Consider the following 14,503-nt stretch of genomic DNA (forward strand, 5'->3'; position numbering starts at 1 on the left):
TGAACTTCATGGCAAGGCCTGGGAATCTGTATTCACCTGGCCTCAGCCCTGCCTGGTGATGGGGAAAAGCTGCTCCCAAGGGCCACAGCCTTGTGCCTGCAGACTGTCCTCACTGACCAGGGCCAGCTGTGGACGTTACCCCTCTGAGATTCCTCCAATTCCACCGCCACTTCTCAGCAAAAAACTTTTTATCATCCCCCACCCCATTTACATTCTGCAGCCCCAAGGAAGTCCCCTATTTTCAACAGAACACTCTGACTTCCAGGGGCCCTGTTTGAGTCCCCAAAGACACCCAAACAGTTCTTCTTGCTCTGTTTCCTGTTTTCCACTTAAACTTTTTCTCACATGCTGAAGGGAAGGTCATAGCTGGTCCATGCGCCAGAATGTTGAGGGATGGAGAGGAGAGCTCAGAAAAGCCTTAACTCATTTGCTCCACAGGCTGGGGGCAGCGTGACATGTGCTTCCCAGGGCTCATACCCCAATCGTACATGACCCTGCTATGGTCTTCAGTTTTACTCATCTTGTTCTGCATCCCCTTCCAGGTTGGGCATACAGTAGGTGCTCAATAAAGTCTAATTACTTTCAGACTCTTTCAAACACAAATCAAATCACATCAAATCTCCTTCGGTAACTCCCTGTGACTCTTAGGATAAAATCCCAAACCCCTGCGGGGGCTAACAAGGCCCTGCATGGTAGCCCTGTCACCTGGTCTTGCCCCACGCTCACCCCTACTCCATTCTCAGTGGTCACCCCAGTCTCCTGTCTGTTGCTCTAAGACATCAAGCTCTTTCCCACCTATGGGGCTTTGCATGCCTCCATTCCTGTGCCTTAAACATTCCTCCTCCTACATCCCTTAGCCACATTAAGACCTCCTCTGAGAAGCCCTCTCTGACTCCTTAGACCTGATAGGACCCCCGTTAGATACCCTCCTGATATCCTGATCTTTTCCTTCATGGCCCTGGCAAAAATTTGTCATCATACTTTGTTTGATTCTTTGATTTATGTCTGACTCTCCCACTAGACTCTGAGATCCAGGAGGGCAGGCACCCTGTTATTTGGATTATCTCTGTATCTCAGCGCATAGCCCCAGTGCCTGGCACATAGGAGGGGTCTGATATTTTTCAGATGGATGGATGGGTGGATGGATGGATGAATAGACGATGGATAGGAGAACAAAAAAATGAGTTCATCTTTTTCTGTCTTCTCCCCATGCTGCCATAATGGTGCACATGACCGTCCTGGACTATGCCGTCAAGAGCATCAACAATACTCAGAAGAGAGACCAACACCAGGTTCTCTTAGGTCATGCTCCAAAGTCATCATCTGGTTTCTAATTATGATGATGCACACAGTTACATCGGTGAATATGAAATCATTGATGATCACAGGAAAATCACTGTGGATCTCACAGGCAGGTTAGACAAGTGTGGAGTGATCAGCCCCAGATTTGATGTGCAACTCAAAGATCTAGAAAACTGGCAGAATAATCTTTCCCATCCTATCAGTTTGATTTCATTATACTGATGACCTCAGCTGGTATCATGGACCACAAGAAAGCAAGATGAAAGCACACATGAGGGAAAATCCTGGATGATTTTTTTTCTAGGGATATAATACACACATACAAATAAAATGCCTTAATGGACAGTTTTAAAAAAAAAAAAAGAGTTCGTGGTTGATTGCTTTTGTTCTGTTGGCTTCTCTGGTGTCTGAGCCATCTCCCCAGTAGATTGTGGGCTTTTTGGCAGCCAAATTCCTTCTCCTTCCTTGGAATTTCTTTCTCCCAGGGTGCCCTGGGAGGAGGGCTTTGCACTTCCAGATGTTCCACAGTCCAGTTGAGAGGGGCAATTAAAGGCCACGCTGCACCAGATCCTCAGCTGGATGCTGTCGATTAGTCGCTCAGCAAACACAGAGAGACAACATGGTGTTGTGGGAGGTGCAAAGGGGTTTGGGATTCAAATTCCAGCTACGCCACTGGGCAAGCCACCTCACCTCTTTGAGCTTCAGAAGTTTTTCTTTTTCCCCTGCATGTGTAATATCAGGACAATACTACCTGCCTCGTGGCGTGGTTATGGAGAGTAGTGAGCATTATGTAAGTGTCTGGCATATAATAGGCACTTAACAAATGACACCCATCATGTAATGAGCACCAGCCACACCACAAAAAGATGAATACAGCACAGTCCCTGATAAGGATGTTGCACGACAGCAGGGACCGATTTCATTTAAGGTGCTAATTGTTATACAGGATGGCATATCAAGGTATGGGCACAGAAACAGAGGAAGAGGGGGTGAATTCAGGGAATGCATCCCCATGTGATCTTGAGCCAATCACTTTCCCACCCTGGGGTCCCCAGATCTCCTTCTGTAACATAAGGTTATTGAGCATCAGCTCTGAACCTTTTAGGTCACTGCCTCCTTTGAGAAGAATCTGCTGAAAGCCAGAGCACTTCCCAGAAAAATGCACAGACACACAAGTTTGCTTGTAAGGGGCGGGGGGCTTCATAGACCCCTGGAAAGCCATCGGTGGACGCTAGGCTAAAATCTCAGAGCTCAGTGCCCCTTTTGGAGTATTATCACTGCAGACTTGTCCCTGCCCTTGGACAGAGCCTCTCTCTTCAGTCTGCAGTGGGTGCAAGCAAGCAGAATCATTGATCCAATCTGGAAAAGCCCATCAGGCACTGGGCTGCAAGACAGAGCAGTGGTCTGGGGAGGGAAGGTCACTCCAGCTGGCAGGGGAACTGGGGTTCGGGTCTGGGAACACACCCCTGAGCAGCCTGCCCTTGACCTTGCCTAGTTTATCATCAGCTGTCCTGGGGAGGCAGAGGAGCGTGGGCCGCTCTGGGCAGACTCCCAAACAGGCCACTGACCCCCTGTCTGCCGCCCAGGCTGGAGTTCCCGGACACATCCTTCATCTTCCCTAATCTAAACACCCGTAGGCCCCGGGTGGTCCATCCCCCTCCCAGCTGATGTGTGTCCTCAGCTGCATCCAGCTTGACAGAGGAGGGAGGGACTGCCCATACCATTAACACTTAAGCTGCTGCCACCATCAGCCTCCCCTTTCACCCAGCTTTTATTGAGCACCTATTGTTTGCAGGCAGCTGTGAATGAGACAGCAGAGAGTCCGCCTTGCCCTTCCACCAAGGTCTCTGCCTCCTGACCTAGGTCCCCTCCTTGCTGGGAGGCAAGATGCTGCTCCCATCATGCTCACCTGGAGCAGATGGGTTTTTGGGGGGAAGTGAGCTCTGGGCTGGCTAACTGGGTACTGGTGGGAGAATCAGATCTGGGTTGGTGCCTAGGCACTGCTCTAAGCTTCTATGAGATGCTGGGCCTGTTTCTTACTCTCCCTGGGCCTCAGTCTTCCCATCTATACGCTTCAGATTCTATGGTTCCATTTGAGAGGAAGGAGGCTACCCCAGAATGATTTAAGATCTTTCTTCAGACAAATCTCTGGATCTTATTCATTCATTCAAGTATTTATTGAGCAACTATCAAGTGCCAGACCCTGGACCGGGTGACTGGAACGCAAAGATGACAAATAGTCAAGCAGGCTGCCCTTAAACGTCCCACTTCTTGCCTAGCGCTCTGCCTGGGATGAGGTTTGTGGGGTCCCAGGCGGGCCTAGCCGCAGATTCGGGGCGCCCTGGGACTCGCGTGTCAGCGCCAGCGGCGCTTGGGGCCGCGATCTGTCTCCTCCCCTTCCTCCTCTCCGCCCCCTCCCCCTTCCTCCCCGAGCGCGGCCGCGGCCGCCTCCCACCCCGCGGGATCCCGGCGTCCGGCAGCCCGCCGCTGCGTCCGTCGGTTGGCTGGGCAGTCTGTCCGCACGCGGAGAGCCCAGCGCCCAGGCGTGCGGTGGCCGCGGGGCCCGGGAGGGAAAGGGCGGAGGCGGGACCGCGGCCCCCTCCCACTCCGGGGGGAGCCCAGGAGGCGGCGGTGCTGGAGCGCGAGCCGGAGAAGGAGCCTCAGCAGCGGAGAGGCGGTGAGAGCGCGGGGTGCTTAGGGACCCCACCCCCGGCCCCAGTGTGGAGGGCGCCGGCACGCGGTTGGGGAGGTCTGGGCTGCGGAACGGGGCTGCTACCCCCAGGGCGGGAGGCAGTGACGATCCAGCTCCTGGCTTCGCTCCCTCCGTGACGCGACCCCCGAGGGGCCCTGGGCCTCGCCCGCAGCGCCGCGCATCCCCGCACGCCCTGCATCCCCTGGGCAGGGCGCGGGCCCGGGGAAGGGGAACGCTCGAGGAGCTGAGGAGGGGGCGCTGCAGGCGGGAGTCTCGGAAAACCGCGCCCCCAACCCTCCCTTCAGGCCTGCCCCCAAGGGGACGCGGGCCGGGCGACCCCCTTAAGCCCCCCTGGCTCCCCCCCCATCGGCTCCCCCATTGTTCTCAGCAGAACGCTCTCCCGGGAAGGGGGGAGGGGGTGCCGCGCTCTCCTCTTAAAGGGCCCTCTCCCCTTCTTGTTTCCTGGCAGGTTGCGAGCACGAGTGGGGTGGGGCGTGCCCACGGGCCCCCGCCCCCCTCGTCCCTCTCGCCCCCCAGCCCAGCTCCAGAGCCGCAGCCCGGGCGCGACGGCCGGGATCTGCACAGCAACCTCCCCAGTGCGTTCTGCGACCACCCAGGCCTTCCAGGACTCTGTGGAGAGGGGACCAGGGGGACACGGACGCCCTCTTCAGTAGGAGCTGTCTGGGGGGCGGACCCTAGGCAAGGCGAGCAGCCCCACTGAAGCCAGGCGCAGGGGTCTGGGACGCAGTTGGGAACGCAGAGGGCTGATTGAGCTCCGCAGAGAGCAGCAGGCTGGGGCCCGGGCCTCCTGGGTGACAGGCCCTGCGTGGCAGGGGAAAACGGCCAGAGGAGACTAGCAGGGAAGAGGCTGGACCTAGAAAAGGGGCGGCTGCTTCACTCCCTTACCAGAGCCAAAGGGACCAAGGAATCTGGAGCCATGTTTCTACAGTCAGAAGAAAGACACTTGCTTTCCATTGCAGTGTGCTTTATCTGAGACAGCTCTGCAGGGAAACGGTCCTTGGAGCCTGGATCATCACCCTGCATACCTTTAACTGAGGCCTCCAAGCCTCAGAGAGGACCTGGATTTAGAAAGGAGGCTGGACGGTCCTTGCTGCCCTCCCTGGGGAGAGAGGAAGTTCCCTGCCTGCTCCCGGGCCAGGAGGAGCTGGGCCAGCAGAGTGGGGACCTGGCCCCTGAGGCAGCGGCGGCCATGTCACGCCCAGGCCAAGGCGTGATGGTGCCGGTGAACGGGCTAGGCTTCCCGCCGCAAAACGTGGCCCGGGTGGTGGTGTGGGAGTGGCTGAATGAGCACAGCCGCTGGCGGCCCTACACAGCCACCGTGTGCCACCACATCGAGAATGTGCTCAAAGAGGATGCCCGAGGTTCTGTAGTCCTGGGGCAGGTGGACGCCCAGCTGGTGCCCTATATCATCGACCTGCAGTCCATGCACCAGTTTCGCCAGGACACAGGTGAGCAGACTCCTGCCCACCCCATCCCACCTGCCAGGCCATGCCAGGCCATGCCTTTCATGGCAGGGAAAATCCCACCCAGGATTCCTGAAGAGAGAGGCTGGAACTGCAGGAAGGCCAAATCTGGTGATCCAACCTCCCTCCCTGCGGCCCCCTCCCCCTCAGGCCCTTGGCCCCCTCTGAAAAAGGGACAGTCTCACCTACTCCAGTTTAAGACTTGGATTTCAGTGCAGCTTCTTATATTAGTTGTAGGGCCTTGGGCAAGTTTCATCACCTCTCTGAGCCTCAGTTTCCTCATCTGCAAAATGGACAGATCAATATCTATCATAGCTGTGGGAGGATTAAATAAAATTGTGAACATAGAAGAGCATTAGAACTCAATATTTGTAGAATAAGGGCTTTACACGCACTTCCTCATTTGATTTTTCCAAAGATCACAGGCAGTAAGTTTTACTACTGTATTTTTAGTTGGAGTCCCATTTTACAGATGAAGAAACTGAGTCTCACTGAAGCTGAGTGATTTAAACTCAAAACTGGGATTTCAACCCAGGCAGTTGAATTCCAGAGCCAAAGCTCTTAACTGATATCCTGTACTGGTTCCAAGCATTGGTGGTGTTGGGGTGGAGCGATGGTTGGTGGTAATTATTGGGAGGTGGGGGGTATTGAAGGTGGGAGTAGGGTGGTAATGATGGAGGAGATAGTGTTGGTGGTTATGTTGGTGGTGACGTCAGTGGTACTGATGGTGGTGGGGGTGGTGAAGTTGAGGGTGGTGTCATGGTGACGGTGGGATGGTAATAATGGAGGGGTTGGTGGTAGTATTGATTGTGGAATTAGGTGCTGGTGGTGATGTTGATGGTTGTGTTGGTGGTGTTGTGATGGGTGGTGATGGAGAGAATGATGTTGGTGGCAGCCTTGATGGCCATGTGGTGTGGGTGGTAGTACTGTGTGTGGGCTGGTGAACTATCAGGAATAGTGTGGTGCTATTGATGGTTGTGTTGGTGGTGGTGGGACAGATAACGATGATGATAAAAATGGTGAGGTCAGGGCCACAGTCTTTTGTTCCGGAGATTTGCCATCATTGTGGAGATTTCCCTGAGTCATTGCCCAGTGGTCCCTGTGACAAGCTTGGTAGGCACTGGGGGTGGTGAGGTCCTGCCTCATGAAAGCTGCCCAAGAATCTTTGACCCCGAAGGACCAGCTGATGGAGATTTTGAGAAGTTCCTGTGAATCCCTGGATGACAGACCACATGTAACAACCTTGGGGATAGTAAGATGCTTCCTTTCTCTCTAGACTGTGCCATCCAATATGGTAGCTACTAATCACATGTGGCTATTTAAATTTACATTAATTAAAATTAAGTGAAATTTGAAATTCAGTTCTTCAGTTACACTAGTCACACTTCAAATGCTCAATAGCCACATGTGTCTTGTGGCTACTGTACAGGACAGTGTAGATCCGGAACATTGCCACCATTGCAGTTGGACTGCACTACTGTAGAACACTGCTTGGTCCCTGCAGTGCTCACCAAGTCTAGAAACACAGGTGCATTTATAATGAGTGGCTTATGGATGTTACATTTCAGTACAACTGTGTTTCCATAACTCTAGGCATTGACTGCAGTCACTGGTGGGGCCAATGATTCATGCGTTCTATCTTATGATCATTTATTGCTTTCCTGCTGTGTGTTAGACTGCGCTAAGCAATGGGAACAAGACAGGGGAGGAAGACAGGGTCCTTAGCAGAGGTCTACTGCTGAAGGTCCTGGTGTAGTTCAGGAGCAAGCAAGCACAGAATTGCACAGATAATCAGTTGCAGGTCTGAGAGCATGAAATCAGCCTGATCTATGGGTACTCAGGGAAGGCTGGTCTGAGGAAGTAATGTTTGAACAGAGATCTGAAGAATGAACGTGGGAGGCAATGTTTCAGGCAGAGGAAATGCCAGAGCAAAGGCCCTGGGGTGAGAAGGAGCAGCCTACATTCAAGTCCATTGCATCTGGAGTGCAGTGAACAGGGCAAGATGGTGCAAAATGAGATTGGACCAAGGACCAGTCATTCTGGCCTGGACAACCATGAAAAGGACTTTCAGTTTGATCCTGAGAGTAGGGAGGAGTCACCATCCAGTTCCTGTGCCCATTCTTCCAGAGGGGCATTGAGGTGCTGATGGAGAAATTAGAAGTGTTGGGTGTCCCCTGCCCCATTCTCTGTGTTTTATGCTGGAGGTGGGTGGCAGGGGTCTGATAGCAGAAGAGGGTAGGCTTTTTCTTTGTTAGGTGATTTGGCATTCTGTGGGCTCAGACCTAATGGCGAGTGTAGAGATTTTCCAGGACCTAGCTTGTGTATGGGCAGGGGAGGGGTGCCTTAGAAGCAGGGTCAGACCCTCCCAAGGCTGCCAAGTTGGCAACTTTGCCTTTGATCCCCCTCTCCATTTCAGGACCCCTTTTCTACTCCCAGAATTTCCACTTGGGCTCCTGAGTCTCCAGGCTCCTGAACTCCCACCACCTGCCTTTCAGCAGGCCCCTTACTCTCAATAGCACCCCTTTTATGGTTCAGCCTTACTGGACCCCCCCAGAAGTTCAACTCCAGTCACATCTGCGCACCCCCTCCCCAGAGCTGTTCACTCCACACCTGCCCCATGTTTGCCGGAAAAGGGAAAAAAAAACTTCATCCCTCAACGGGCTCCTGGGAATCTGCCAAGACCTCCCTGAGCGAGAGGGGAAGGCCTGGAAACCTACTGGGGCTGGCGGGGGACCTAGGAGGCCTGGAAATCTACTGGAGGGAGAGGCGAGATGCCTCCCCAGCAGACATGTTAGAGTTTGCTCCCCAGTTCACCCAGGCGCAAAACAATGTCAAGAAAGGATATCTTGTTTTCATTGTTAGTGGTCTGGGGAAAAGCCTGGACCAGCAGGGAGCAGACCTGACTGCTGGGCTCTCCTCTGCACTGACAAGCTGTGTGACCTCGGGCAGGTATGTTCACCTCTCCAGGTCTCAGCTTCCACATCTGTGAAATGGGTAAGAGCATCACATAACTATCAGGGTTGTTGGATTGAGAGAGAATAGAGCCTATTTTCTCCCACAAACATCAACTAATCACCTGCTATATACCATACCTAGCTAGTGCGCACCACTGTGGATGCAAGAGAAAAAACAATCTAAAGCTGTAAAACCCATAACTCATGTCTATGTGCTGAAATGAAGGGCTTCCATCTAGATTTTTTAACTGAAAATACTCAAAAAGTTCATTGAAGCTGAATTGCAATTTTCGGGAGAGTAGGAGCATGCCCTGGCTTTGCTAGTGCCCTAACACAGAAGTTGGCAGACTTTTTCTGATAGGGTCAGATAGTAAATACTTTAGGCTTTGTGGGACCTACAGTCTCTGTTGTAACTCCTCAATGCAGCTGTTTTAGTGTGAAAGCTGCCATAGACAATATGTAAATAATGAATGTGGCTGTGTTCTAATAAAACTAGAGGTGGACATTGAAATTTGAATTTCATATACTTTTCATGGGTCATGAAATAATCTTTTTTTTTCCAACCATTGAAAAATGTAAAAACCATTCTTAGTTCCTGAGCTGTACAAAAGCAGGTGGTGGGCAGATTTGGCCCACAGGCTACAGTTCGCAAACCCCTGCCCTACCATAAGACAAGCAGATAGTGCTAGTTGCACAGAACACCCAGCACGGTGTATACCTCGTGGTGTGTGCCAAGGTGCACATGTGTGTACACACATGCACACGGCACCAGCCTGCTGTACACTGCTGCCACCCAAATGCCCCACGTGCCTGTCATGCTGCCAGCGGAAAAAGACCCAGTAGCAGGCTCGGCCCTGGGGAGAGGCCAGCCTGGGCCCTGTGGAGGCTGCTGTTTATTCAGCCGTTGCCCCTCACCTTCCCCTGCTGGGCTGTTTTCACCATTTCCGGGGGTGGGGAGGGGGTGGTGAGGTTCCTTTTGAAGCCCAAAGCCCAGAGTCTGGACTGGAAAATGGAGTCCCCCACTTCCCACCCCCCACATGGAGGCAGAGTGCTGTGACCCAGGCCATATGATGTTAGGTCGCTGACAATGGTGTCCCAGGCAGAGGCTGGAGGGAGAGCCCGAGGTAGGGGAGGGATGGGTGGCTTGCTTGTTTCTCAGCATGTTCTTCCTGCTAGGCCATGCACTGTGTTTGCCCCAAAGCTTTGCTCACCTTCCTTTGTCCTGAGCCATCTGTACCACAGACAAACCAAGATTTCCACGACTAGGAAAACCTAGGCTGAGGGGTTTGCCCAGGTGGGCCCAGCAGTTGGTGGTCTGGGGTTGAGGGGTTTGGCTTCCATCAGCAGTTGGGGAAAGGTTTGGAACTGGCTTCCTGGCTCCAGGAGAGGCCATACTTCCCAGGAGGGCATCTGCATCCTCTGCTGTTGGGACTGCAGCCTCCAAGGGACTCCCCTAGACCCTGGATTTTCCACCCAGTCCACACAGTTAGACAGAGGTGTGACTCCACCACTTCCCTGGCCATTCCCAGATTCTCCCTGGCCTTGTGTGGCTAGGGCAGGGGAGGGGCACCTATCTGACTGATGTCTCCCACTTTTCTCCCCATCTAGTGCTAGGGAACTTACGGCAGCCTTCTGCCCATTCTGTAGGTGGGACAGCTGAAGCCAGGGGAGACCAGGCTGCGGACCATCCAGAAATGCTGCACATGAGGCTCCACACATGGCTGTGTCTGGAGCTCCCAAGCTGTCAGGCTGGAGTGACAGGTGGTGGCTGGCTTCTTCATTTCCAAGGCCTACATCACTGGGTAGCTTGGGCTCCACTCAGCTCTGGTCCCTGCCCTTAGGGGAAGGTCCTGTCTAAGGACACTTAGACTGTGGAGACTGGGTCGGACCACCCAGAGGGAAGGAGCAGCCATCACTGGGGAAAGCACCTCCAGAATTTAGACTCCAGATGGAGAGACTGAGGCCCCAGAGAGGGCAAGTGACTTGCCCAAGGTCACACAGCCTATCAATCCCAAGCTGGAACCCAGGCCTCCCAGATAGGCCTCTGGGATAGAAAACAAGGTGACATTTGATGCCAGAACTGAGGGAGTTTCCTCCCCCTTCTCCCTTGAGGGCTCTGTTGGGGCTTGTTGTCAGGTTCTGATCCAATGCAAGGACATCCCACACTAACCTGGAGGCCTTCAGGGCCCAGCTCCCTGGTTACAGGACCCCTTGGGACCCTCTCCCAGCTAGTCTGGGAAGCCCCTGGGACTGGGCCTGATACTTGGCACAAGAAGGATGATGTGGGAAGAGGGGAGAGGTCCATCTTGTGGTGGCAGCAGATCCAGCTAATCCACAGGTGGTGTCTCCCACAGCCACCCATCCCACTGCCTACCTTTCCACCATTATAGACCTGTCCTTTTGGCCTCTGGCTGCTTGTCTAGATCCTGGAGCCTCTTTGATACTGTAAGCTTATCACCACTTTTATTTGATAGTCATTGGTGCCTGCTCAGTACCAGACCCTGGGCTGGGGCTTGGGGATTCACAGAGATGGACAAAATCAATCGATTGATTTCAGAGTCTAATCAATCAATTTCAAATCAATTTCAGAGTCTAGTGGAGGGGAAAGCAAATACATATCATGGGAATAGCATTTGAACCCTCTGACTTTTGAAGCCAACAAATATAGATCTGTATTCTGGCTTGGCCCCTTGCCAGCTGTGTGACTGTGAGCAAGACCCTTAACTTCTCTGAGCTTCAGTTTACTTGTCTGTATAATGGGGTTAAGAATAGTGTTGTGAGGACTACATGCGATAATGTAGGTAGAAGCACAGAGAATAATTTGCACACAGGAAGCACTCATGTTCAAGTAGGAAAAATATTTGAATGCTTTGCTGGAGAGGTAGAGTGCCTTTGGTCAGGTGATGTGGGCAGTGTGTGCCTGAGGGCTTCCTGGAGGAGTCGTCCTTCCAGGTGGAGAAAACAGCATCAGCAAGCTCCTGGAGGAAAGTTCAGGCCTGGATGGCAGAGGGAGGCTGTGACAGAATGGAGGGAGGGGTAAAGGAGGCCTCTTGGGGCCCACCAGAGCCTGGCAGGCTGGATTGCCAGCTGCTGCCCTTTAGTGGCCAGGCCCTGGGGGACCCAGAGCCACACTGCAGGACCAGCCTCACTAATCACAGTGCCCTTGTTAATCAAGGAGGCCAGAGCTGGAGCAGGTGGGGCAGGGGCTGACCCAGGCACTTCCTTACAGTCTGTCTGGGCTCCCATCTCCCAGCTGGCATATGCATCACCCCGTTTTACACATAGTAAAGCTGAAGCTCAGAGGGTGAGGTGCCATCTGCCCAAGCTCAGAAGAGGGGTTTCTGAGATTCAGATCCAGGTCTGCAGTGGGGTGGGGGCGGGGGCCCTCCCAGGCTTGCCCTGCAACAGGTCCGCGCTGGCCCGGTACCTTGGACAGCGCCGCCAGCGACCTGCTGGTGCCAGCAGTGAATGAAAGTGGGGGGTCCTGGGTTACAGCCCTTTCTCTCCTCACAGTCATTTCTCTCCCCTCCCATGTCCTCTCCCCCTCCTTCTCCCCTCCCTATCTTTTGCTTCCTCCCATCCCCAGTCTCATCTCTCCAAGGGAGCTGTGGAGTCTGATCTAGAGATGAGAGAGGTGATGGAAGCTGTGGTGGGGGAGTTGGGCGGGGTACGTGGGGGGGTGACAGGGAAGGTAATGGGAGGGTGGAGTGAGCTGTGGCAAGGGGTGGGAGCAGATGGCGGCTATGATGGGAGTTATTAAAGGTAAGCTGGAATGGGGGGCACCATAGAGGGAACTGTGATGGGGGAGGTGACAGTGGAGGTGATGAGGCTGTGCTGGGAGGTGGTGAGGAAGGTGAAAAGGAGTGATGGGGCGGTGTGGGGTCTAGTGGAGGAGGCAATGGGGAAGGTGATAAGAGAGGGGACGGGGCTCTGGAGGAAGAGGGTGGTGGGGCTGTGATGGGGGTGGGGGATTATTAAGGAGGGGGAGGGGAGGGTTCTAATACGGAGGTGATAGAGGATGTGATGAGAGGGTGATGAGGAGGGCCAGGATGCTGATGGAGGAGGTGATGGGGGCACGACTGGCCGCAGTGGAGGTGCCCATTCATTCAGGCAACAGGCAATGGGGTCCCTAACTCCCTCCCCAGTGAGGAGTTCTTAGAGACAGCCTCTAGGTCCCTAGACAGTCACCCCCCATGAGCCCACCCAGCCTCCCAGTTGACACAGACACCCTCACCAGCCCCCAGATGTCCCTGGCTGACATCAGCCAAGGGCATGGGGCCCAAAACCTGGAAGTGGCTGCCTTGGGGAGACTTGCTGGCAGGACCAGGCTCTGGGTTCCCTTCCCAGCAGCTCTCTGGGAATTGTGAGGAGGTGGGGGACTTGTGACTTTGGATAAGCACTCTCTCTCTGAGCCTGTTTCCTCACCTGTAGTATGGACCCAATGACAGAACCCATGTCATTGGGTTGTGGTCAATATCCATTCATGCAACAGGAATTTAATGAGCACCTACTATGTGCCAGGCACTGTCCCAGGCACTACGGATGCCACAATAAACAGGACAGACACAAATCCCTGCCCTCAAGGCACTTCTGTCTTGGTGGGGGGTGATAGGTGTGATACAGGAGGCCAAGCACCAAGGAAGTCCCAGGATGTGGGACTGTTCCTGACCTTGGGGCTCCAGGACCTGCTGGGCTGGGGGCTGAGTCTCCACCAGGTCCTGTGTAGCTGTGTCCTTGCTCTGCCACCCTGGCCAAGCGCCTCTCCCTCTCTGGGCTCCTCTCATCGTCCCTCTTGAGCTACTCCAGGCTGCCACCTCCACCTGCCCAGACAGCAATGGCAGACCAGTGACGAGGTGCAGGAGGGAGTCTGGCACCAAGCCCTGGCGCTGAACACCCTGAAATGCACAACAAAGGACGAGGCAACCAAAGGAGGTGGCCAGGACAGTCCTGCCAGCAGCTGCAGTGTAGCCACCTCTTCTCCCAATGAAAGGCTGGCTGAGCCTGCCGCTGCTGAGCCTTTGTCCCCTCTCCCTCCAACTGCAAGCAGAGCATAGCAGGGGAAGCATAGAGTTCACCTGAAATCACAGAGTGGGCATCGCCCTCCCCAGCTTCCTCCATTCTAGGGAACAAAGGTTCATCCATGCCAAGGTGGTAGTCACCTGGTACTGTGGAAATGGCAGCCAGGGGGGCCTGGGCTCAAGATTGGTCGCTAATTGCTAGGTGATCTTGGCCAAGTTTCTCCCTCTGGGGCTCAGTTTCCCCATCTACACAGAGGCTGCAAATTCAGATGCTTAAAGGGACTGGGCAACTAATAGACGTACGTGCAGTGGCTGGGGAGGCTGAGGCATAACCGCACATCATGTGTTCAGAGAATGGCTGGAATTTTGGTGTGGTTAGAGTGTGAGGCTATGCAGACAGCTTGTGATGGACCTCGAAGGCTGAGCTAAGGAGCTTAAACTGATTGATTTCCAAGGGTACTAGGGACCTATTGATGGGTGCTGAGCAGAGGAGTGACATGGTCAGACCTGAGTTTGTGAAAGATCCTTCTGGCTGCCATGTGAGTATGCACTACAAGGTGCAAAGGGTGGACGCTGGGACACAGCGAGGAAGCTACTGCAAACGTCCAGGCTAGCAGAAGGGGTGGCTTGGGCCAGCGTGTGGCAGTGGAAGTGGGGAGAAGTTCAAATTCTGGCTGGATTCCATCCTGGCTGAGTAGCTTAGTGGCTATGTGACTTTGGGCAAGTCACTCCACCTCTCTGTTCCCCACTTAGCATTTGTACAAGACAATGATGATTATGGAACCTGCCCTATGGAGTTGTTTTGTGGATTGAGTTGACATACGTGAAGCACTTAAAACAGTGCCTGGCACATAGTAGGCCCTTCATAAGTGTTTACTATTATTACTGTTATGTCCATTTCACAGACAAGGAAGGAGCAGCTCAGAGGGCTCTAGGCGGTGGACTATCTGCCCCTTCTGTTCCCTCCCCCTCCATTTTCCAGTCTCAGCTACTGCTGCTGTGCCAGATCTAAATGGCAGTGTGTGGCATGGCCCATGGGGTGTGCGCAGCAGC

The 14,503-nt window shown here is 53.9% G+C and overlaps 1 protein-coding gene and 1 pseudogene across 1 annotated transcript in view; both read left to right on the top strand.

Moving 5' to 3' along the window:
* The first annotated feature begins 1,217 nt into the window (after nucleotides 1-1,217).
* On the top strand, nucleotides 1,218-1,631 carry LOC134370730 (small ribosomal subunit protein uS8-like; annotated as a pseudogene).
* Nucleotides 1,632-5,204: 3,573 nt separating this feature from the next.
* The window catches only part of DTX1 (deltex E3 ubiquitin ligase 1), a 32,430-nt gene continuing 23,131 nt past the window's right edge, over nucleotides 5,205-14,503 (top strand). The window contains exon 1 of the mRNA XM_063087508.1: nucleotides 5,205-5,463. Within this exon, the coding sequence (XP_062943578.1) occupies nucleotides 5,205-5,463 (259 nt within the window). The remainder of the gene's footprint in view (nucleotides 5,464-14,503) is intronic.

The sequence above is a fragment of the Cynocephalus volans genome, chromosome 2 (genome assembly GCF_027409185.1).
Source record: "Cynocephalus volans isolate mCynVol1 chromosome 2, mCynVol1.pri, whole genome shotgun sequence".
In the NCBI taxonomy this organism is placed as follows: Eukaryota; Metazoa; Chordata; class Mammalia; order Dermoptera; family Cynocephalidae; genus Cynocephalus; species Cynocephalus volans.